The sequence below is a fragment of the Panicum virgatum genome, chromosome 1K (assembly GCF_016808335.1).
Source record: "Panicum virgatum strain AP13 chromosome 1K, P.virgatum_v5, whole genome shotgun sequence".
Lineage (NCBI taxonomy): Eukaryota > Viridiplantae > Streptophyta > Magnoliopsida > Poales > Poaceae > Panicum > Panicum virgatum.
The window spans coordinates 32,502,221-32,526,758 of record NC_053136.1 but is presented as its reverse complement, the minus strand read 5'-3'; the positions used below and the strand labels follow the sequence as shown (position 1 = coordinate 32,526,758).

The window sequence follows — 24,538 nt, the reverse complement described above, 5'->3', positions numbered from 1 at the left end:
ATTCATTCTTCTCTGAATAAAAAGACCTGCTCTCTTTGTCTGTTGGTAACTACTATTATAGAAGGGTGATCTCGAAGAAACAAATTAAATGGGGTAGTAATGCAAGAATTTGGAAAGAGGCTAGGAGCATGTAGTCTTCTTTTGTTCCCATTTCTTAATAACTGTGGTCAGGTGTAAAAAATTCAATGAAGAGAATGGTGAAATAACTGATGCTGAAAGAAAGCATATACCTGAAAAACTTTAATGAGCTTCAGCTCACCTCTACGCTTAATCTCAAAACCTTTAAGTTCAGCCAAGGTGCCATCTTCATTGAAGACAGCATACCTCTTCTTTATCAGAATCCCTTCCTCTTTAGAGGCAGGTAGGATCATGGCCTATTATGTTAAGATGTGTTGCAAAGTTGGCAAAAGTAAGATATATCAGTCTTTTGGAGTAGTTGAAACAATTTGGATGAAGGAAGAAGGGGAACGTTAATAACATCAAAGTACTCGCCTTGTAAGGTCCATCGACCTCAAATTCAATGGAACACTCACTGTGTGTTGTATATAGCTTATTTACTGGGTCTTTCAGCGTCTAGTAGAACAAAGAAACCAACTAATTAATGACATTATGATCATTGATGAGAAGAATACAGAACTTCCAGAAGAACAAGGCATGTATTTCTTACTTGATATTGATCATTAGTGTTATTTCTCGCAACATCAACATTAAGCATGACACAGGGATAAGATATCGTTAGCTTCTTCCCAGCTCTGAAATATCACCAATAAGTGTTATAAATTGATAAGGAGTAGTCAAAGTTGTGCCTTGGAGAAAATCTGCACAGTAAACAAAGGCAACTACTTTGGGAATGAGGGCATAATAATTGTTCAGTTCTACGATGTAACAAATCCTTCTTCTGGAATTATGCTGATATTATGCTTAAATCGCTTCCTGATAACCTAATGCCTCCACTCATTGATCAAATTACAAAAGAAACAGCGCATGCTCAAAGGTTAGAAACCACAAGGATGAAAAGGCAATCAAGAAAGCACTACACTCAACTTAGGCAATCCGCAATCATAGAAATATCTGGGACAGATTATAGAGTCTTGAATTAGCTACAGCAGCTATATAAAAGTTTCATAATATTATGATGAAACAGCTTGATTTAAAGTTAATTTTGATTGCTCTACTTTACTCACTTTGTTTTAAAAGTAAAGTTCTCTGGAAAAGAACCAGGCAAGACACACCAAATGCCATCTGTATCCAGTTCCAGCGGCCTTCCAATTTTTTCTACAAGTAACCGAGCATTTTGGATAATCTTCGCACCAGTATATGTAACTACCCCAGCCATTTCCATAGAGTACCATCTTGCTCCCCTAAATCACAACAGGTGTGTCATTATTACATAGCTAATATACTAGATGAAGACAAATGAAAACCATGTTGTGATTAAATTTTACGTACTTGCGCATGACATATCCATAAAAAGAATTCAATATGCACTTGTGAGCTAGTTGCAAAGAATCATATAGAACAACCATGTCCTGCAAAAGACAAGTGGGAGAAGGAAAACAGATAAGATGCCTGAAACATGAACAAGGTCTTATGATGTATAGTGCATCATTGAACCTGCGCTTCCTGAATTTTCATAGAATTTCCACTGGATTTAGCTTCTGCCAATTTTCCTTTCCATGTTTTGTTAAGACCTTTGTATTCATATCTTCTATCACGAAAGCTGGAATTATCAAATGAAGAAATATTTTAGAGCACGCCATCTAAATCATCAGTAGCAAATGCTATGCATATTCAGGGAGAGAGAACTGCAGTTTGATACATGAAAACCTAGAATGTAGACAGACTGAAAACCAATGTTATCTCTATGCTATCAAAATTAAAAAGGAATGTGAATACAGTAAGCATTGGACTGACCTTCGTACTGTGTCTACGTAGAATGAATTTTCACGCATGCATATTCCAGCTTCTCTAACTTCTGTAATTGGTTTATCAACTACTCTTTTGTGCGCCTGCATTGTGACATAAGCAAATTCACCTAAGGCTCACCAAAAGAGAATTTACCCATGAGTTTGAAAACAGTACCTTTTGGCAGTATTTCTTTAAACGATCCTTTAGTTTAAGTAAATGTTCAGGTTTTGAGAGGTCAAGAAAAGGCTTTGATGATGCGATACCACCAGATTGAATCAGCTCTGACTCAATTTGCCTCTTAATGTGATAATAATCACTACAAAACATAATAGATATAATAGCATTAGATCAGAAAATTCAACAAATTTCAGATTACATAAATTTGTAGAACGTACTTCTTTCTTGCCATGTAGGTCTCTCCTCGCCAGACCCACTCAAGCTTTCTGAGGCAATTTTTGCCAGGACGATTGAAATCACATGCTGTGCAGTCCACATCTGTAACTATAGATGGTGGCTGCAATCAAGAAGCATAAAAAAGTTCATTTGATTGACATAAGCATCTCAACGCATAATATGATGGTACAGCTTGGAAGATAGAAGAAATTAAATTGCCTCATGCAATAGATTAATTGATTCAAAGAGGCCTTAATTGTCCTATAGCAGTCATCAACTTCCATCGATACTTGCACTGTTACACATGCAATCTACTGAGGTGCCTGTTGAAATATGACCACATGCCCAGCATTTCCTGACAGCTTAAGCTTTGGGCTAATTGGTTTGTGTGCAAAACTCAGTACAATTATTGGAGATGAAGGTTGATGGAGAGAATAATTGCTGGTATTTCTCCAAACACTAGAAGGGTGGGATATATAGATCCTATACATGGGCCTCTAGATGGGCCTCTATATGGGCTCACATATACACCAACACCCCCCCCCCCCCCGCGCGGGCAGTCTGAACTACCGGCGCAGCGGTGTTCAAGACTGGACAAGAAGAGAGTACAAAAGGAAAATACCCCCCCCAGCCACAACTAGCCACCGGCTACGTTGAGGCTGGAGCGAAACTCCGAGAAGGTCGAGGAATGCAGTCCCTTGGTGAAGATGTCAGCAAACTGGAAGGTAGTCGGGACATGGAGTACCCGAACATCGCCGATGGTGACTCTGTCGCGCACGAAGTGTAGGTCGATCTCCACATGCTTCGTCTGCTGATGCTGGACGGGGTTGGTGGAGAGATACACGGCGCTGACATTGTCGCAGTAGACGAGCGTGCTCTTGGCGAGCGGGCTGTGGAGCTCCGCTAAGAGCTGTCGTAGCCAGGACGCCTCCACCACGCCGTTAGCGACAGCCCGGTACTCCGCCTCAGCACATGTCAGACTTGGCCTCGGTGAACCCCAATGTCAGCAAGAACGTGGCGAACCGAGAGTACCAAGCCCGAGGAGCCTGCTTCAGTCCATAGAGAGACTTGTTGAGCCGGCAGACCATATCCGGACGACTCGAGTCCACAAATCCCACTGGCTGAGAGCAGTAGACAGTCTCTGACAGAGTGTCGTGAAGAAACGCATTCTTCACGTCCAGCTGGTGCACAGGCCAAGAGCGCGAGAGCGCAAGCAAGAGGACCGTGAGCGGGCTTCACGACTGGGCTGAAGGTCTCATCATAGTCCACACCAAGCCGCTAAGTGAACCCCCGGAGAACCCAGCGAGCCTTGTAGCGCTCTGCGCTCCAGTGTGCCATCAGCCCGACACTTATGCGTCCAGATCCACTTGCCAGTCACCACATTGCAACCAGACGGACGCAGCACGAGGTCCCACGTCTGGTTGGCAAGAAGAGTTGCGTACTCCTCTTCCATCGCGCGACGCCAGTGAGGATCCGCCAAGGCGTCGCGGACAGAGGAGGGTACCGGAGAGACCCACGGCTCTCCGAGACCCACGGCTCTCCCTCAGTGGCGGAGAGTCGCGGCCTGAGACGCCATCCACCGAGTCACCATGGGATGGATATGCCGAGGATCCCGATGGATGACTGGTGTGTGGTACACCTCCGGCTCGGCTCGAGAGGGAGCCGGAGGAGGCGGCGGCGGCGACGGCTCCGGTGTCGGCGTCGCAGGAGCCTCCGGAGCAGGAGGCGGCGCCGGTGTCGACGCCGGTACACCTGCACCGGCTCAGCATACTGCTGCGGCGCCGAGGTCGGCGCCGAGCGACGCCGATACACCTGCACCGGCTGAGCGTACCGCGCAGGTGCAGGGGAAGGCGCCGGGGCCGCGCATGGTGCAGCGGAAGACACTGGGTCCGTGCGCGGCACGACCGGAGATCCGGGGGCCGCACTCGGCGCAGCAGGGATAACCGAAAGCGGTGCCGGTGTGCCGGGAAAACCTGCAGGAAAAGGACAGATAGGTAACGGTGGCTGAACCACCGGGTCAGTCGGAAACAAAGACTCCAGCTCGGGGTCAGGAGAAGGTGTGGAGGAGGTGGAGTAGGGGAAATCCGACACGTCAAGACGACGTGTCGGGAGATCAGAACGCGGCGAGAGGTGAGGTCAAAGCATCGGTACCCCTTGTGGTCAGGGGAGTACCAGAGGAACACACAACGAGTCGAGCGGAGCGCTAGCTTGTGAGAAGCGGTGGCGGAGGTGTTAGGGTAACACGCACACCCGAAGAGCCGAAGGTGATCGTAGTGAGGAGGGGTACCGAAGAGAGCGTGGTATGGAGTGGGAGCAGGAGAAACAGTGGACAGAAGGCGGTTAAGCAGGTAGGTGGCGGTGTGGAAGCTCTCAGCCCAGAAGCGCGAGGGCAGAGAGGCCTGGATCAGAAGGGTGTGCACGACGTCGTTCGTCGTGCGAATCGTCCACTCAGCCTTGCCGTTCTGAGGAGAGGTATACGGACAAGACATACGCTGCTGAACACCCCGAGACAGAAAGAAGGAACGGGGGGTGGAGTTATCGAACTCACGCCCATTGTCACACTGGACGGCCTTAACATGAGGCCGAACTGAGTGAACACCCAGGCAAAGAAGTGGAGGAGGGTGGGGAAGGTCTCAGACTTGGCGCGCAAAGAGAAAGTCCAAGAGTAATGAGAAAAATCAACAATGACCAGATAATATTTGTAGCCAGACATGCTGAGTACAGGAGATGTCCACAAGTCACAGTGAATAAGATCAAAAGCATGCGCAGCATGCGAAGAAGAAGAAAACGGAAGTCTAACATGACGACCTAGCTGGCACGCATGACAGAGGTGCTCAGCAGGAGCTCTAGTACATGGAACATCGGTACTACAGCTGAGCTGAGCCAAAACGTCGCGGCCGGGGTGACCAAGCCGGCGGTGTGAGGTGGTGGAAGAAGGCGTCACGGCAAAGGCAGTAGACGATGAAGAAGTCGAGGACGGAGCAGCGGAAGCAGGAAGCCGAAGAGTGTAAAGGGGCCCCGGGCTCTCACATCGGAGGAGCGGACGCCGGGAAGCCGAATCCTTCACAGTAAGGCTAGAAGAGTCAAATTCGATAGAACATGAGTTGTCAGTAGTAAACTGGCGAATGGAAAGAAGGTTGTGAGCCATTTGAGGAGCAACAAGAACATTAGGAAGACGAGGAGCAGAACCCACGGCGGTGACAGGAAGGCAAGACCCATCACCAACCATGATAGAAGGACAAGAGGGGTGTGGGGGTCGGACAGAAGAGAGGATACCGGCATCAGGAGTAGTGTGGAACGAGGCACCCGAGTCGGCGATCCACTCGGTGCTGACCGGCGGCGTCAGTCCCATGGTGCTGAAGGACTGCGCCAAAGCGGCCTGGTCCCACCCCCCAGGCCAGGTCGGCTGCTGGCTGGGCTGAGCGGGCGGGGTCCAGGACGGCGCGAAGAGTGGAGCAACGCCGGTGAACATGGCCGCCGGCTGGAGCAGAGGACGAGCCCCCCCCCCCCCCCGGAACACTAGAACGGCCACATCAAGATGCGCCCTGACCATGCGTTATTGAAGGATGGCCAGGGCGTACCTCCAGGGGCAGGGGCAGAAGCGGGAGTCGGAGTCGGCGCGCCCCGACGGCCCCCACCGGTACCGGTACCCCCAAAAGTAGGACCACCAATGCCACCACCACCAACACGCCCCCCCCCCACCACCACCACCTCCGGACTGCCCGGCAGGAGCAGCACCAAGGAGAGGTGGCAGGGGTGGCGGAGGAAGCCGGTGGAGCAGCGACGAGCGCAGTGGAGGTGAACGAGGGCGATCCGGGCGCGAGACCCCTAGTGATCTCCTCGAGGGCGAGGTCGTCCCGGACCTGCAGGAAGGAGGGGAAGGGCCTCTGACGGGCGATCCAGCTCTTCAGGTGGTCATAGGTGCTGCTCAGGCCCCGCAGGACATTGAGCACCAAGACCCGATCGGACACCGGATCCCCGAGGTCGTGAAGAGTATCGGCCATGCCCTTCATCCGCCGGCAGTACTCACCAACGGAGAGGTCCCTCTACACAAAGGTGCGGAAGGTGGCGTCGAGCTGGAGGGCGCGGTACTCGGCGTTGCCGAGGAACTGCCCTTCGAGCGCCACCCAGGCCTGCCGCGCGGTGCCGCCGTGGGTCCTGACGAGGTCCTGAAGATCTAGGGAGATGGTCCCGAAGATTCAGGGCATGGCGACGCTGCCAAGGCGCAGCCACGTCACGTCCTGCGCCTCGATCGACGTGTCGACGAGGATGTGGTCGTCGAAGGCGTAGCGGCGGAGGGCGAGCAGGACTTGGTCCCGCCAACGTCCGTAGGAGGACGTCGGGTCGAAGAGGACGGTGACCAGGGCCCGGATGTTCTGGACGCAGGCGGCCTGGAGGTGGAGCTGGGCGACCATGGGATCGGCCGGGTCGTACCGCGCTCCAGATCCAGCAAGCGGGGCCTGGTGGGAGGAAGAGGCGCCGGGCTCAGGGACGACGGGCGGCGGGCCGGAGGAGACGCGGAGGAAGTGCTGCTCCGCCTCGGCGACCCGGACAGCGAGGGCGTCGGCCGTGGCGCGCTCGTGCTCCCAGGCGAGGGTAGCCACGCGGACCCGCTCCTGGGCCACCGAAGCCTCCGACTTGGCGGCGAGGAGAGCCGCGGCGAGAGCGGCGTCGGCCTGCTGCCCGCGGAGGGCGGCGGCGGAGAGCGGCGCATCCGCGGGTGCCATCCTGAGCCCAGACCACGCGGGATTGGGCCCGGCGTCGGCGGCGGGCAGCTTGCCGGCGGCGACGACGGCGCGGTGGGCGGCACCAGCCTGCGCGGCGGCCTGCGTAGCGGCGGCATCGTCATCCGCACCCGCTGCAGTAGCGGCCGCGGCGCCGGGCTGCACGAGTGGCTGCTGCATGGGCGGAGGGAGCAGCTGGGGGCCCTGCCCGTCGGCGGCAGCCGTCCCTGCATCCGGCGCCGGCCCAAGGATGACTAGGGCGGCGGCCGGGGTGCACGTCTGCAGGGGGGCCGCCCAGCAGCAGCAGCAACGCCCGCTGCAGTAGGGAGAGCCTACGCGGCGGCGGCGGCGGCGGCGCTTGCTGCAGGGCCGGCCGCGACCCCCGCGGCCCGGGCGCACCAGACAGAGGCGGTGGCGGCGGCGGGATCCGGCAGGGAGAAGGCGGCGGCGCGGCCCCCTGCACCCGCGGCGACGGGATCGACCAGGGAGGGGGCGGCGGCGGCGTGCCAGGCGGCGCGCCCCCCTGCACCCACGGCGACGAGATCGGAGTAGGAGGCGGCGGCGGGCCAGGGCAACGCGGCAGCTGCTGCCGGAGCAGAGGAGGAAGGGGAGGGAAAGAGGAAGGGGAGAGAGGAGGAGGCGCCGGCGGCCGGCCATGGCTGCCGGCAGCGGCGGCGGCTGGGAAGTGAGGTAGGTGAGAGGAGGCTAACCCTAACCCTAGGCTAATGATACCATGATGGAGTGAATAATTGCTGGTACTTCTCCAAACCCTAGAAGGGTGGGATATATAGATCCTATACATGAGCCTCTAGATGGGTCTCTATACATGGGCTCACATATACACCAATAAAGGTATTGAGTAAAAGGTCCACAAAAGTTTGTTTTGTCCAATATTAAAAAAAAATTGGCACAAGGTTAACTAGGCAAGGCATGCACTTGTGGCCCTGGCACCCCTTGCGCTGAAGTACCCTTGTCATTGACACCAGTGTGTAATATCAAGATTTGATTAGATGCTAAGAGTCCTGCACTTTTAAGTGAATTGGTTAGTGCATGATTTTTTTTTACAGAAGTTAGTGCATGAAGTGCTTGGTGAATTTTTGGCAATGCAGCAGTTTATACACTCCCTCACTTCTTTGTATTGTCTATATAACCCAGGATGACACTTCACTAAAATAAGACTCAATGGATCATGGACATCAAGCATACAATCCTTTCGAACAACTAAATGGCCAGAAACTACAGCGAGGGAAGCTAGGCCATGTATCTCACCAGATCACGCTCCTTTTAACTTCTTATATGATCACATCTGATATAACCGCAACAAGAAATATATCTGTTTAGATTAATGTCTCTGGTGGAACTTTAAACGTTCAGTAGCTGTTTTGATAATAATGTCACTTTATGCTAGTTTATGCATAGTAAATAGGAGCATCTTTGTAATCGTTCCTTTGTATATGCTCTCGGTAACCTCAAAACAAAAAATCCATCTATTGACTTACTCAGAATCAGAACACATACAAATATAACATTAGACATACTAGACTAAAGTACAAGGGAATACCTGGAGTCTATTTGTTAAAATGATATTTGGATACATTGCAGCAACATCAAGATGATAGATTAGAGGACGCTCTTCACGTATTGGGTGATCTCGCAATGAAACAAGCTGTGAATTTGACAAAACAAGAAAGGTCACACAAGCTTCATCATTATTAAAAGATGAAAGATTTGATTGATGCAAATGATGTAACTACAACAAGGACATCCTTATATAAGAAAATAACAACTATTCTTGGTATGTTAGCCAAGTACTCAAGTTACAAGGTTAAATAAATATCCAGGGCCAGCCCTGTGTTTCTTGGGGCCCGGGGCAAAAAGGCTCCCTAATTTCTATGAGAAAATTTTCTATTTGACGCTCCCAAAACTGCTAATTCCTTTCTTGACCTTCGAAAGCTGAATATTCCCTATTTGACCAAGTCTGTTAGCATGCACTACATAAGTTAAATCAATAACTTATGAAGTTTGGAGGAGTGTCAAATAGGAAATATTCAGCTTTCGAGGGCCAAGAAAAGAATTAGCAGTTTTGGGAGTGTCAAATAGAGAATTTTTTTCAATTTCTATCTCTATCTCTACTACTTTAAAGCAATCAATGTTTGCTTGGTTGGTTAATCGGAGTTCGGACAAATCAATCTGAATTTTAATTGGAACCCAGACAAATCAATCGGAACACGAAGAATCAATATCTCGCACAATCACGGCACGACTTATACATAAGGTGAATAAACACAAAGTTGATGGTATTATATAGAGCTATTATATTACCCGTAGCAACGCTTAGTACTATGCTAGTCTATATCTATATCTATACCTGTTTCTAAAGGGAGTAAGGTTTCCACCTAAATTTTTGGTTTGGTCCGTCTCGTATTATTGATAGGTGGGTCTTAATCCATCCCGTATGTGAGTCGGACTAACCCCCTCCGTCCACGACTTGATCACGTAGATCCCTACAAACTAACGTATGGGCACTAATACGTATCCGATACTTATAACAACTTTATCGTAGCAACGCACGAACATAATTGCCCAGTAAACATAAACATCCAACTAGTTTGTATCAGTTGCAAAGTTGATCGAGGGAGTGAGGTGATCTGCGATTTGGGCGCGGTTGTGCCGTTGTGGCGTCACGCGTACTGCAAAGAGGCGGTCAGGCGGAGAGCCGAGGAGGAGCCGAGGCAAACAGGCGTTTCTTTTTCTTTTGACAGAGAACGCAGGCATTCCTCTCGGCAGCATCGCTAGAAAGAATGGAAGATTTTTTTAGTCACAGGAAGAATGGAAGATGGGCGGGTCTTAGTGTCGATGGACTGATTGTTTGCAGTTTTTATTGGGCTGATAGCATATCGCAGTTTGGATCTTCGTATATATATACCGCATGCCTACATGACCGGGGCCCCTGCGATTTGGGGGCCCAGGGCGGCTGCCCCGCCTGCCAACACTACAGGGCCGGCCCTGCAAATATCTTAGTCAAATTGTCAAAACACAACAAGTTGCAGCTGGCATATATTAGCCTCATTTTGGATAGATATTTTCATTTTCTTGGTCCATTATGGTATTATATTTCCTTTACTTTGACATTTGATAGGCTGGACTTAAGAGTGAAGATCAAACTGTCTTGCTGGAAGCATCTAATACCTTTTGCTTTATGGCATCCTTGACTTCATCATAATTTGTGACAGAACCAATATCCAATTTTCCTTCTACAGAAATGGCATATTGCAGATCACGATCAAGATTTCCAATGAGTTGCTGAAAGAAGAATGTGGATCGTTAACATACTGAAGGTGCAACTAAAATTTCCCATGTCGAATCCCATCAGTGCACACAGATTCATACCCCCTAACCAACTCCATAAAATGAAACCAACTCCATAAAATGAATAATGAGTTACCTCATATGCTGATGGTTCAAGTTGGAACTTTGTGGGAAGATCAGATCTAAATACACCAGTTTCGAGACACTCAACATGACCACCAATATAGGTTTCACTTTCTAATAAACGGTTGTTGTAGAATTTTTCGAGATCAGCTTGGTGCTTGTTAGGACAAATGACATTAGCCTTGAATGCCTGTACATTAAAATAAACTGAATTTAGCAAGCATCAGAATAATCAGAGGTAGACTGAAATAACTACAGTATTCATAGTCGCGCACATTTCAAGTCAAGCACTTGCCATGTGTCCAAATCCTAGACCAAACAATAGTGGAAAATTGTGAGTGTGTGTGTTCGAAAATAAGTATGTGTTCACAACTTTGCATCCTATTAATTAACAAAAAAAGCTTTATGTACTACATAAAACCATCTAATGGCCCAACTTAAAGTAAAAGATACAAATGCTCACGAAATATGAAAAAATATGAGCATGAAGAAAAGTAATGCTTGAAAACAAATATGGTACTGAATGGCAGCAAAGTTTCATTGACACACCTGGACCATTAGCAGCATTTCACAAAGTGTCCCACTTCCTTTCCGCAATACCTCATCAGGTGACATAGGTATTATGGTTGCAAGAGAAAAGATGAAAGGATGGACATAAGTCATGTATAGGTAGTATGTCGCGACAGCATCTGATACGGAATAAGAAGCCATTGTCTGAAAAAGAAACAATGCAATGGAAAATGAACAAAGGAAAACATTTGAAATTGATACACGTACAATCAATACAACTAAACAGAATCACATAGCTATATTTGCACGAACTCCCTTTGTGACTGTTATTTCAGAATCAAGACAGACAAACTTACCTGTGGCTGCTCCATTGCAAAGCGAACCATATCTTCTGGATTAACCTCCAGAGGATCGTAACCTAGCTTGGCTTTTGTAACAGCCTGCAGGTGTGAAAATGTAAGACAAACAAAAAAAAAGTTAAAGAGGCAAAAAAGATTAGCATAAGCAACATAATATGCAGATAATGCAAAAAAAAGAAAATATTTGGGCTGTCTCGCAATCAGTTAAAGTCAGATGTGCAACTTTCTAGTGCTAGTGAGTAGCAAATGCTAAAATTAGGCCTATTAGTTGTTTATTCAAATATTGCACACTCTACATCACTAAAAGTTTGTACTATTGTCAGCATGTGATTTCAATAAGACACCTATTACTGAAACCAAGCACATGCATAGAAATGATTAGAGTAACTGTTAAGGTTGTTTGAAAGTATTTTTATTCCAGTAAGTGATGTGTCACCTTTAGACCTTGGCTTCCTTGTGGAAGGTAACTGTCTCGCTTCACCCAAGCAAAACAGTCAAGATGGCAAGAAAACTTAGCCCGACACTCCCCCTGATTATTGTCACATTGGAAACCAATCTCCTGCAACAACAAAAAGAAAAATGAACAAGAAATGAAACACTTATCCACTTAGGCGCTTCCAAGTTTTTCCAATCTGCTCTAGGCCACAAACAAATTGATAAAAGAAAACATGTGCATGGTATCATAGAGAACGATACTAGAGTACCCAGTCTTATTTCCTTTTCCTTCAGCTGCAGATTGCTTTTTCTTACATTACATTGTTTTGCAACAAGCCAATAACTGGTTGGAAGATAATTTGGACATCTTATAAAATAGTTGTCACAGCCCAAGATAATAGGGCAACACCCATTTTATTTCCTTGAAGTATCATCTGTCTACTTAATTCCTCCAAACTACTTTTCCTTCAGTCAAAGCCCCTAAACTTCTAAAGCCAGATCAATTCACCCCAACCCCATGATGCAAGATTTTGAAATGGTTATGGCACCAGGGCTACCACATAACCTGGTTTGGCCACCATGGCAACCCACATCACCCTTCCTTACTCTCTCATCACACACGCATGTACATACAATCTGGCCAGAAAAGACCTATTAAACCAGCACGATATCATGGCATGATTCACATGTGGTCTGCCCCCTTTCAACCTCCGCTACTATCCGTAGTACTCAATTTGGTCCCTGAACTCCTGCGCATGGCATATTCTACCATCTTCCGCCATGTCTGACACCATATTACCGCCACTTTGTCATTGCATCCACCCCTTTTGCCATCAGCTCATCATTACACGGATGAGGGAGCTGTAAGACAAAGATGATGACAACAACGACGATGATGACAGCGTCCACATGTACTGCAAAATGTCAAAACTAGGTGCCATGGAAGCTATGCGACAATCACTTACCACCGTTCAATCCATCAAAACCAGTTAAGCAGATCAAATCATTCACTGGGATAAAAAGGAAAACATGCTACTTCAAGGGAGTGTAGAAGGATAACTTTTTCCAACAAAAAGCCATAGCTACCACTACCAAGGGTCAGGCAGTTGCTGACCTGTGCACTACATTTATTTTTAGGATAGTTCAATCAAATCTTTTGTTGTAACTTACCTTAGAAGAAAAACAGTTAACAAAACACTAAAAATTATAAAAGCAATTCCACAAAACAAGATTAAAATAATTCACTCAATGCCAAACCAAGCCTAAATTAAAACACAATAGAAAACACACCTCATTCATTTTTATCCCATGGTGAGCAGCCCTCTTCTCTAAAAATGGCCAGTCAAAAAAGTCACCATTGTATGTGACATAAATGCCAGGTTTAACCTCTTGCATATGAGCAAACCATGCTTTAAGCAGATCCAACTATAAACATCAAAAATAAAGGGAGTTAGCAAAATAGCTAGGATGCATACAATTCATATTATGCTGAACAAAATAAGTGAAAGATGTCCATACCTCAGTTGGAACATTCTTAACTCTAAAATGCCCCTCAAATTCTGGTTTAGGCGTGTACTCCAGATCTTCAATGTCTTCCCCAACACACTACAAGGAACAAATAAAAATAGTGAATTGTATAAACTTGATTGAGAAACATATGCATCTTTGCAAATGCAATCAACAAAAGTGAATAAGCTAAAATAATGATTTCATCAGATATATTCCTATAATCTGCTTAGGCTGTGCATTTTTCCCATAGATTCCTGCATGTTACCACACCTGCCAATGCCATAACGAGCACAAGTTCTATCTGTAACAGATTTGGCTTTTTCCATTTTAGAAGATGCTGATCTTGAAGTATGTATCCAGTGAACAGCACACAAGGTAACTGTTTTCTAAGCATTTTCTAACACAGAAATCACATTTCTTTTAAAAAAAGGCTCTTTTTGCAGAAGAAACAAAAATATGTTAATTCGAGTGAGACAATGGACGAACATCAGGATGGTGTGTAAGGTGATTAATGCTGCTCAACAGCTCAAGGCTAGGCAGTATGCCCAGGAAATAGAGAGAAGGATCTTGTAAGACATAAATGGATATAATAAACCAGAAGGTGATAACAAGCGTTGAGCAAAGAATTGTAAGTCAAAACCTCTCTGTTAATTATCAGGTAACCTTGCCCGTCAATCATGTATGAAATCATCATTACAGTGTCGTATTCAGCATCCGGAAACTTCAGGGGCAGCTTTGTGGTCTCAATATCAAACGCACATACATGCACTTCTGCACGCTGAAGCAGGTCTTCCCTTCTCTGAAGTAAAACATCAGAACCAGATACGCTAACATTATACCATTGTCCACATCTCACATCTGCGAACATTTTGATTTTGGAGTACCAAAGCGTCAGTGACAAATCAGCATGTGAGAAAATAAAGGATTTGAAGGTGTAGTGCTCACCAATATCTATAGCAAAACGAACATGATATGGAACATCATATTCACGTAAATCAATGATGTAATTTATGTAATCTTGTGGCCTTTCTACCCTGTCATAGTGCACAAGAGGAACAGACTATAAGTTCACAAATAAACACAAAAATGGGCAAGGCAGTAAACTCTATTCCAAATAAAACTAAGAAAAAAGAACTATATAAGTTATTATGCATAGAAATCATTAAAATGTCTTAGACCAGAATAAGCTTGATATTGAAAAGTTTATAGACACCTTTTTACACCATGGATTGTTTCAAATGCCTCCACAGCATCTAATTTTTCTTCATTCTTCTCAACAACATGCAATAGGTCATTTCTTACACGCATTAGCTGCTGTACAGTATCAAACTGAAGCTTCAGGTATTTTCTCTTCAAGCCAGAAAGGTGATTTTTCTGCAACAGGGGTGGAGTTATTAAATATTATATGCTACATCAGGCCCAGATACATTGGAATAAAAAAACAAAAGCGTGAGAACATTCCTTACTCAAATTTATACAATAACCTATCAGTTTAATATATTAGAAACTAGCTTGTGCATTTAAAATTTTAATTGAACATTTGAAGCATCCAGTTTGAGCTGATTAGCCAAAAGCAGCACCGTGATAGCATTTCATGGTGGAGGTTCAACAGAATATCAGATTAATCATGCAAAGCAAGGCACATACCAGATCTAAATCCTCTTTCTCAACTATTTCTATATCAGAAATCTCTCCTTCGTAACGTCGCCTGATATAAGCCTCAACTTCCAACTCCATCTTGTCCTGCATCAGATAAATAAAAATAGAACACCAGGAAACAAAAACTGCATCAGAAAAGGTTCAGCCTCTCCATGACTGAATTCTATAACGGGAGTATTCAAATAGCCCTCAGAAAAGCTCAATCTCAAGCTCACCTTAGTCGCAGCATAAAAGTAAGGCCTAAACTTGTATTTAACTTTAAAAGTAGAACCATCCTGCAGGAAACCATACAAAGTTAGACATGTGGGAATTCAAACAGGCTTTGTATTGCAACTGCAAAAATTTTACCTGTGACACAAAGTATAGGTCGACACAGCTATAGATTTTCCCAGTGTCCTCATCTTCCCATGATGACTGCAGGTGTTATAGGGGTAAGGTTAAATGGCATTCTTGCAATTTTTCTATTGAAATCAAGAAACTTTAAGTTAGCTAATGGCAGTTGGTCTTAGAGTAAAAGTCTTCATATAGGTCCTTTGAATTTCTTGTGAACCATCTGCGTTGAATCACTTTATTTAAGTCAGATGCAGTTCCAGTAATTTCCCTAGTTGCACTACGTATAGCACTAGAAGGACAAATTTGGTACTATTTCAAGAGAGTATATAAGTGAATCAGTTGTATACAATAAGCTACATCAAGATCCAATGAGCAGTCCTACCAGTGTGAATCTAGAAGAGCCCGCAGCTTAGTAATTAGCCCCCCACCACCCCAAAAAAATATTTCGCGTTTGTTCTTCCCTCAATTTGTGGTAAAGTCTTATCCAGTGCAATGGTAGAGCTATATAAGCAGCAAATTCACTGACCAGACAGTATAAGTTATGCTTACCCATTTCCCATTCCCGCGGTAGCTCACTCGAGAGGCATTTTGCAAAATAGAAAGTAAAAGCTCCGAATCTCTTGATGATCTGCTGATTTCTACTAGTTTTGACCCCATTTTCATGAATTTCCCATTCAACTCCAACCGCAGATCACTGCATTACGCAGCTCCGCCTCTAATTCCCCAATCGAGCCCCATTTGAGACTCGACCCAGAACAACTGCAACGAAGAGGGACAGAGAAATCGAGATCGAACTCACTGGCGAGAAGGTGAGGAGCCACCCCAGGCGCCGCTCCCCGTCGGTGTAGGGCGCAAATCCCAGCCGGCTTTCGAGGAGCTCCTCCGCGCCGAGACGCAGCCGCTGCTCCTTCGCCGCCGCCGAGCCGCTCCTCCGCCAGTTCCCGCCGCCGCCGCCGCCTCCCCCTCCCCCGCCTCCTCCAGCCGCCGGCCGGCGCCGGCCGCTCATGCTCGCGAGCTTGCGGGTGTGCGCGGCTCGGCTACGCGGGAGGGAAGACTTGCTAGCCGGGTGGCCGCTTGATTGCTGCCGTTGCACGACGGGGAAGGGGATCAGGGAACCCTAGATTTGGGGTCTTTCTGGAACGGGAAATGAGCGCCAAGAACTGAAGGCGGCGAGGCGTTTTCCCGCGCGGTCTCAGCCTGACTGCGGGGTTCCTTCCTCCTCGCATTCCTCCTTTTTCTTCTTTTCTGAGCCCAAAACCGCCCGGGAGGCCTGGAACCTGTTGCGTTGGGGCTTTGGGCTCCTGCCTCCTCTTTTGCTGCATTCCTTAGAGGACAAAGGATCGAGCCCACCCACTTAACCTGACTCACTAAGAAAAATTGAAGCCCAGATAACGCAAAGCCTAGCCCGGACAAAGCCCAGAAAAACGGGTGCTGCTGGGGGTCACGCGGGTGACCCCAGCCAACCTATCACACTAGCCAAGATTTTATATTTTAAGCCTAAAATAGTTTAACAAATCGGTCCACATATGTAATCCAGTCAAATTTATTTCAGAATAAAAAAATATTCCGGAATAATTTTTTAATTATTCAAACAATATAAAAAATTTGTTCCAGAAAAAAAATAATTATTGGGCCTTGTGCGATGGTTTGACTGCCAGTCGCCCGAGCGACTCCTAATATTTGCGAGAAAAACATCCTCCGTCACTACCGTCACTTTTGTCGCAGCCGTGGGTAAATTGAAGGTATTTAGTTGATCACTCCTACAATATTAGTTAGTGTTTTGAATTGAATATATGTGTTTAAATCACTTTATGTTTTCCTACAAATTCTAAATTTGCATGGATCTCGAAGCCCAAGTTGTGCAAACAAGCCCTTTTCTGCCTCCCATTTGCACCCCTTCCTCCATTTCTTTTGTTGTTTCTTTCGCGGGCCCGGCCCATTTTAACTCCAGACGCTTAGACCAGTCTCAGTGGGGGTTTCATGGAGAGTTTCATGATATTAAATATCATCAATTTTACTGACGTGGCAAGGAGAGAGAAGGTTGGAGTTTCATGGGATATGAGGAGAGTTTCATCACCATGAAACTCATCTGGCACGGTTACCTAGTTCTCAATCTAAGTATCTGTGCCCATAAAACTCCCACTGAGACTGGCCTTAGGGCACTGTCTTGAAGAGAGGCTCGGTGAAATAGATATGTCTGTGAAGATGCGGACTAACTGTACCTAGACAGAAAGACTCTATGAGACATTACTGTTCTCTAGGATTAGCTTTGGGCCTTTCCTGCACAGCTTATGTGGAAGGCGAAAAAGGCCCCTTTCTGAGGGGTCTGAGCCATCAGTGGGATGCAACTTTGAAAGAGCTCGAATTCTAACCTTGTGTAAGACCCGTGGGCCAAGGGACAGTCTCAGGTAGACAGTTTCTATGGGGCATAGGCCTCCCAAAAGGTAATGGAGGCGTGCAAAGGTTTCCTCGGGCCAGACAGACATTGGTCCTTGAGTGCAAAGGCAGAAGGGAGCTTGACTGCAAGACTCACCCGTCAAGCAGAGACGAAAGTCGGCCCTAGTGATTCGACGGTGCAGGGTCGTCGCTCAATGGATAAAAGTTACTCTAGGGATAACAGGCTGACCTTCCCCAAGAGTCCACATCGATGGAAAGGTTTGGCACCTTGATGTCGGCTCTTCGCGCACCTGGAGCTGTAGGTGGTTCCAAGGGTTGAGTTGTTCATCTATTAATGCGGTACGTGAGCTGGGTTCAGAACATTATGAGATAGCTCCGTCCATATCCCGTGTGGACGTTAGAGCATTGAGAGGATCTTTTCTTAGTACGAGAGGACTGGGAAGGACGCACCTCTGGTGTACCTATTATCGTGCCTATCGTAAATGCTAGGTAGCCAAGTGTGGAGAGGATATATAATTGCTGAAAGCACAGAAAAAAGGCTCAATTCAAATTTCTTCTTCCATTTCCCATTCTTCTTTCAAGTTTCTTCTTTCTCACAACTCAGGGAGAGGCTAGCATCTACCTGAAGCCTCTTCTAGTCCTAGCAGTAACCCCACCACCACTACTATCTGCATCACCCAGATGTGGATCTGACCAGCGTATAGGTGTCATTGACACCATGCACGCTCCCGATTTGCGTGTTACCTTGTGGCCCCCTCAATCTACCATGCTTGAGAGGATGAAGGAGCAACCGTGGATCTAAGGTTCTATTTGGATCCAAGGACTAAAAGTTTAGTCCATTAGGTATTCCATTTTTGGCACCTCAACTCTTCGCGAAGTCTAATTTTGAAACCCCCCCCCAAACTTTCAAACCATCTAATTTAGGTACCTTAACTTTACAAACCGGTCAATTTTATACCCTGAGCTGGTTTTTTTTGGATTTCACGCTGACGTGGTGGTGGTTTTTGGCGGTCAAACGCCACGTGGCGCTGATGTGGCAGCCTAGAGAGAGAGGGAGAGACTTAGAGAGAGGGAGAGAGCATAGTAGAGCTCATCAACATCATGAGCGGACCTCCCAACCAACCTCATTGTCCATTTCCTTGCCTGCTTCCCCTACCTCCCCGACCTTGCGCGGATCTCCTGCCTCAACAGGCACTGGTGCATCGTCCTGAAGCATGATGAGGAGCTGCAAAGGCCGACCTTGATGGCGGTCGTGCGGGCCCGAGCTGCCATGGCGCGCATGCGGGCAAGGAGCTGGTCATCTTGAGCAAAGCGGCTACTCGCGTGACGCAGGAGGGGATGAGGAGCTGGGCCACAGGAGCTGCCGCCGTCCGCCATGGCCAGCACCTGCTCCTCCGCCGTGACAGGGGTCTCCCCTCGGGGTCCTCGGGCCCTGCCGCCTCGCCCGCACCAGTGCAACCCGCCAAGGATCCTGCTCGCCGAGGTTTGAGAGAGGGAGGGAGAGGCAACACCACGCTGGGGCTAGGGAGAGGGAGGAAGAGCCGCCGCCGCCGCCGCCACCGAGGCTACAACTCCACGCACGCTGGGCTCGGGCTTGGGGAGTAAGATGTGTGAGGAGAGGGAGGGAGAGTATATGATCTAGGATATCGACTAGAGAGGGGTGAATAGGCGACTATTAATCTGGTCATTTTTCATCCTCTAATTACCTTATGACCAGCAAAATAGAAAGAGCCCTAACTCTATACTTTTGCCTTGAGCATTTCCATCCATATCATCTCCAAATCTTTTCATGACATTAACACATGTACATTTTTCACGGGTCAACTTATACTTATTTCTTTTAAGAAATTTGTTAGTCCACGAGTATTGTCATTAATTATCAAACTCAAATTAGGGGCCTAGATGCTTTCATAGAGGCGTCGGGCTGGCTGGAGAGAGAGAGAGAGAGAGAGAGAGAGAGAGAGAGAGAGAGAGAGAGAGGTGTCGGGGCTCTTCGGGGAGAGGGAGGCATGGGACATGGAGGGGGAAGGGCACTGCTGCTCGAGCTCGGGAGAGGGAGGGGAGGAGTTGTGCCCCACATGTCGTTGAGATGCAGGCCAGCATCTTACGTGGCGGTCAACGCTAGCGTGGCGTGGTCAAAACTGCTCAACAGTACATATGTCAAAACAGCCTTACCTCCGCCCAGGTGCTAAAAGTGAATGGTTTTGACAGTTGGGTTACTGGTACCGGACGGTTTTGTAGTTGGGGATTAAAATTAGACCAACACAGTATTTGAGGGGCCAAAAGTGGACTTTTTCCTAATCGAAATAAGTAGATTGAAGTTTGGTCCATTAGATAATCCAAATAAGTGGACTAAAATGTAAACTAAAAATTTTAGTCATTAGTCCTCAAAACCAACCTAATTTGAACTAAAACCAACATGTAAACTATGAAAAGACCAAACTACCCATAACTATGCGTATGTAGGCACAATAGCAGTGTAATCAAAGGGTAAAAATGATATTTCTATATATATGTCCCACCTAAGTTCATGGACTCGAACATGCATAGTCTAAAGTTTTAGTTACCTAATGTTTAGTCACCGGAAGTTTAGTCTTAGACTAAAATTTAATCCTAGGTGATCCAAACGGGGCCTAAAGTAGGTGTAGTTACTTAGAACGTTTGATCTGGATGTATATGGACCATTTTGTTCATTTATACAGAACACTACTTTGTTTGGTTACGACGAATATCACACCAATTGAACTGTACCTAATCCTCGGGACCTTCGTCTAATAGTAGAAATAGTTAAGGTCCTGTTTCAGTCCATGGAGAGGTCTAAAGTTTAGTCCATTAGATGATCCAAACAGGTAGGTCTAAAGTTTAGCTTATTCATCCCAACTACAGTTTAGTCCATGAGTTCGTAGAATCCACCTAATTCGGACTAAAATTTAGTTTCACTCATTTATGTGTTTTATTTAAATGGTTTCACACCTAAAGTTTAGTTCATGCATGAATCCAAACAGACATGCATTGAAGTTTAGTTACCTATTAGTCTTCTAAAGTTTAGTAGTTCGGACTAAACTTTAGTCCAAGATGATCCAAACGGGACATAATTAAGGAATAGCAAGAAAACAAGCGAACCCTATGTTAATTCAGGATGACACAAATAATCGAACAGCAGGTACAGTAATGGTACAGATAGTTGCAGAACGGGCCTCATGCTAAGTTGATGTAGCGGCTGTGGCATATTTCGCTAGGAAAAAGAAAGAAAAAGAAAACAAGTTGCAAATAAGATCCAAATGATCGTACCAAAACAAATTAATTGAACTTGTCTGAACTAATACGACCGTTCTTTTAAGGCTTAGATTCAAACGTCGTCCAAAACAGTGAGGAAAATAAAGGAGCCAGGTTGTCCATTTTTCTCTTTTAAAAAATGGAAATAAACTTCTGATCTTTGCTTCTTCTGAATCTGAAGCATCGTACCGCTCGCTCAAAACAGAAGCACTGTTACACATTGTGATAGCAATATACTTGGACAATAGTAACATGACCATATATTTCGTTCAGAGCATTGTTTAATTTCTTTCCTTAACAAAATACATCAGATGATCTATAAAACAGTTTATTGTGCAATCAATACATATATATCAGCTGTAACCAGTAAACCGTTAGAATTAATTGAAGGAAAGGGAAAAATAATAAGCACAAATAGATCGAACTGTAACCGATGCAGAGCTAGGATATTGGATTATTGGCGCCATGCATGTCTCATCGTTGAAGCAATTATATATTAAGCGCTTGGTCTAGTCTTAGTACTAGTAGTACTGCTGGTTGGTGAACCGGCAGTTCTTCCTGATCTCCAGGTTCCTGCCCTGCGCAGGCAGGCTGCTGAGCTTGACCATGGCGGCGGCGAAGTCGGAGTTCCACTCCGCCGCGTTGTCCTTGTACTCCTGCAGCTTGCCGGCGGCGAAGCTGTCGGTGCGCAGCACCCAGTCGGACTTGAAGAGCACCTTGTTGATGAGGTTGTTGTGGTAGTAGCTGTTGTCCAGGACGCCCCTGGTCGGGCTGACCCCCACGGCGGCGGGGTCGTAGGCGGCGTCCTTCTGGAATGCGGCGGTCGCGTCGCGGGGGTTGTTGGGTAAGGTCGGGTTCTGCCCTTTGCCCAGCAGCTCCGGCGGCGTGGCCTTGGTGAGCGCCGACTGGTAGTCGGAGTCGATGGGCGTGGCGTCGGCGCCGCCGAGGCGGTCCTTGTAGGACGAGAGGTGCGCGACGCCGATGGAGTGCGCGCCGGAGAGGACGACGAGCTCCTCGACGGTGAAGTTCCGGGCGGTCGCGGCGAAGTTGGTCTGCAGCTGGTCGAAGTCGAAGGTGGACTCGGGGAGGTTGGCGTCGGCGGCCGCGGCGGAGGAGACGACGCCGTCCTTGCGGCCGCCAGGGATGGTGTAGAAGATCTTGCCGCCGCTGAGGATGTCGGCCGCGTCGCGCCCCGCGAAGGCGAGGATGTCGGCGCAGGAGGCGTCGGCGCCGACCTTCTGCTTGATGGTGTCGATGACCTCGAAGCCGGCGAGGCCGATGTTGTTGACGGCCTTCTTCTCGGTGTTGGTGCCGTCGGTGGGCGTCTTGTCCAGGAGCACGGATCCATCACAACCCTATATATAGAGAGAGAGGCGAGCCATTTCTGACGCATCAGTTGATGATCAGAATGATGATGGAGCAATCTGTACGTGGCGGTGGCTGTCGTACTTACATTGACCCAGCAGTCATGGAACACCAAGCGGACGAGGGCGGGGCCGACGCTGGGGTTGTACGCCATGGCCTTCTCCACTTCCTTCCTCACCTTGTCCTGGACTTTGTCCGAGTAGTAGCGGCCGGCGGCCGACTGCCCGGCGAGGCAGAGGGCGAGCAGTGCCACGCACAGAGGTAGCGCGGCGGCGTTGAGCCTCGCCATCGTCTGATCTCCGACGATCTGCAGCTCGCGCCTCTCGATCGAATGTGTTTTGATCGATCGATGGGTGTTGCCTGCTGCTAGCTAGCGAGCTAATGCTGTGTGTGTGTGCTGTGAAGCTTGCTTGCTGGGTTGCTGCCCAGGGGTATTTATACGCACGATGGGCAGCTGCCGGACGAAGCCGGCCGCGAGCGATGTGATGATGAGTGCAGGGAGAGTGGTGGCCTTGATTGGCTCGCATGCAGACAGCAGCAGTTAGGCATACGTTGCTTGCCATCCATCCATGCATAGACATGCATGCATTGACTTTGCAGCCAAAATTAAGGTCATGATTGACCAAAGGGCGCGGCAGAACGTGCAGCTCAATCATGCATGCTGCTCTCCCTAGCTACTAGGGCGCATTTGAACCATTACTGTTTGTCAGAAAATTTGTCTTTTTTGTAACTTCTAGGGTAAGATGAGTTTGACCATGAAATTTTATATACTTATGGGTCATGGGTGTGGAGTTGGATAGGGACACTGATTCAGCTGGTTACGTTGCTAGCTAGCGGGTTGTGCCAGCATTAGGGCCGGGCATTCGGGTTACCCGAAATTTTCGGGTCGGGTAGTTCGGGTTTTAGGAATTTCGGGTTTCCAAAAATGATACCCGAAATCAGTTGGGAAAAAGAAGAACCCGAAAATTCGGGTACCCGAAAATTCGGGTTCGGGTTTTACCCGAATTACCCGAAATTCTGGAACTCCACATATGCAGTATAAAATCAAATCAAATACACCCAACCATACATCCAGTTCACACGTCCAAACTGACAGTTCAAACGAAATTAACTAACACTTCACACGTCCAAACCGTGACAGTTCACACTTCACATATCACAATTAATAAACATAGTTTTGAAGCACACAAATCAAATCATAGATGAAAAAACAAATCATTTCGGGTTGTTCGGGTATTTCGGGTACCGTGGCCCAATACCCGAATTACCCGTATTAATTTCGGGTACCGTGGGTTGGAACCCGAATTAGGGTTCGGGTTTTTCGGGTTCGGACTTTTCAGGTTCGGGCTCGGGTTTTTCGGGTTCGGGTATCGGGTATCGGGTTTTCTGCCCAGCCATAGCCAGCATTTGGGTTAGTTTGGCACGACGCGTGAGGACGCACTGCACAGAGAGGCGGCAAATTAAACATGGCTGAATGCATGCATATATAGCTGGCTTCTTGTTGGTTAATTATTAGTGGTTTAGATTTAGAGGTAGACGACGATGTCGCCATGCATGTTAATTGGGTCTTAATCATCTTGTGAGCTAGCAGCAGTGCGGTAGATACAAAAACACTACTAGTGGTAGTACTTTGCTTTGAGATCGATAGACGACAGTGAAATTATAGGCTCGTCACTTGTACTCCACTAAACGTGTGCTCCCCAGACTATTCGTCATATACCGAACCGTAGTGTACAATAATGCTCTTCGGGTGTCATGTTGTGTGGATGCTTTTTCCACGGTCGTCGCGAGTCGGGCCCGGCCGTCGTCTCCACCAGCCACCAGCTGAGTTGCATACGACGCAAGTTATTAATAAGATAGTCAGCCCAGGTAGCCGTGCACGAACGACAAATAAAGAGGCAAGTCGCACTTGCACGGCTGGCCGGCCGGTCAGCTTGAGCGAAGGGGTGGCGACGACGAACTCGTGATCCATGAAGCTCGCTCATCAATGGCTTTCGATCTTGTTCATCCATTGCTCGATCAAAGGGCCGGGAGATTAGTAGTAGTGGATGCCAACTCGATCACTTGCATTGTAAGGTTTTCCCCAGTTCGGCGGCATGCAACCTCGCTCTCTTCAGCTCAAGGATGACCTAGCTAGCTACCACTTGCGTGCTTTGACCTCGCTCTCTCGCGGCTCTCGCTGATGAGAAAACTCGCAACAGTAAAAAGTGATCAGCTGGGACTGCACACAGCAAGACG

The 24,538-nt window shown here is 47.4% G+C and overlaps 2 protein-coding genes across 4 annotated transcripts in view; both read right to left on the bottom strand.

Moving 5' to 3' along the window:
* The window catches only part of LOC120702871 (DNA polymerase epsilon catalytic subunit A-like), a 31,125-nt gene extending 14,660 nt beyond the window's left edge, over positions 1–16,465 (bottom strand). The window contains exons 1-24 of one of the 3 annotated variants that reach the window (XM_039986834.1): positions 16,062–16,465; positions 15,278–15,343; positions 15,145–15,204; positions 14,918–15,013; positions 14,484–14,644; positions 14,216–14,304; positions 13,911–14,128; positions 13,280–13,366; positions 13,052–13,186; positions 11,763–11,885; positions 11,324–11,407; positions 11,007–11,171; positions 10,471–10,647; positions 10,215–10,328; positions 8,587–8,691; positions 2,304–2,422; positions 2,083–2,224; positions 1,915–2,009; positions 1,615–1,720; positions 1,450–1,529; positions 1,185–1,361; positions 668–752; positions 493–573; positions 231–374 (exon numbers count right to left, since the gene is read on the bottom strand). In XM_039986834.1, the coding sequence (XP_039842768.1) occupies positions 231–374; positions 493–573; positions 668–752; positions 1,185–1,361; positions 1,450–1,529; positions 1,615–1,720; positions 1,915–2,009; positions 2,083–2,224; positions 2,304–2,422; positions 8,587–8,691; positions 10,215–10,328; positions 10,471–10,647; positions 11,007–11,171; positions 11,324–11,407; positions 11,763–11,885; positions 13,052–13,186; positions 13,280–13,366; positions 13,911–14,128; positions 14,216–14,304; positions 14,484–14,644; positions 14,918–15,013; positions 15,145–15,204; positions 15,278–15,343; positions 16,062–16,268 (2,916 nt within the window). In that variant the 5' untranslated portion in view covers positions 16,269–16,465. Of the gene's footprint in view, positions 1–230; positions 375–492; positions 574–667; positions 753–1,184; positions 1,362–1,449; positions 1,530–1,614; positions 1,721–1,914; positions 2,010–2,082; positions 2,225–2,303; positions 2,423–8,586; positions 8,692–10,214; positions 10,329–10,470; positions 10,648–11,006; positions 11,172–11,323; positions 11,408–11,762; positions 11,886–13,051; positions 13,187–13,279; positions 13,367–13,910; positions 14,129–14,215; positions 14,305–14,483; positions 14,645–14,850; positions 15,014–15,144; positions 15,205–15,277; positions 15,344–15,811; positions 15,935–16,061 lie in introns of those variants that run through there. The other 2 variants (XM_039986842.1, XM_039986849.1) reach the window with 2 other exon arrangements.
* A 4,704-nt stretch (positions 16,466–21,169) lies between these two features.
* LOC120702861 (peroxidase 5-like) lies at positions 21,170–22,695 on the bottom strand. Its single transcript, XM_039986822.1, has 2 exons — positions 22,389–22,695; positions 21,170–22,290 (listed from the first exon to the last, which is right to left on the bottom strand). The coding sequence occupies exons 1-2, from the start codon at positions 22,587–22,589 to the stop codon at positions 21,457–21,459; spliced, it is 1,035 nt and encodes a 344-aa protein (XP_039842756.1). The 5' UTR covers positions 22,590–22,695; the 3' UTR covers positions 21,170–21,456.
* Positions 22,696–24,538: the final 1,843 nt, after the last annotated feature.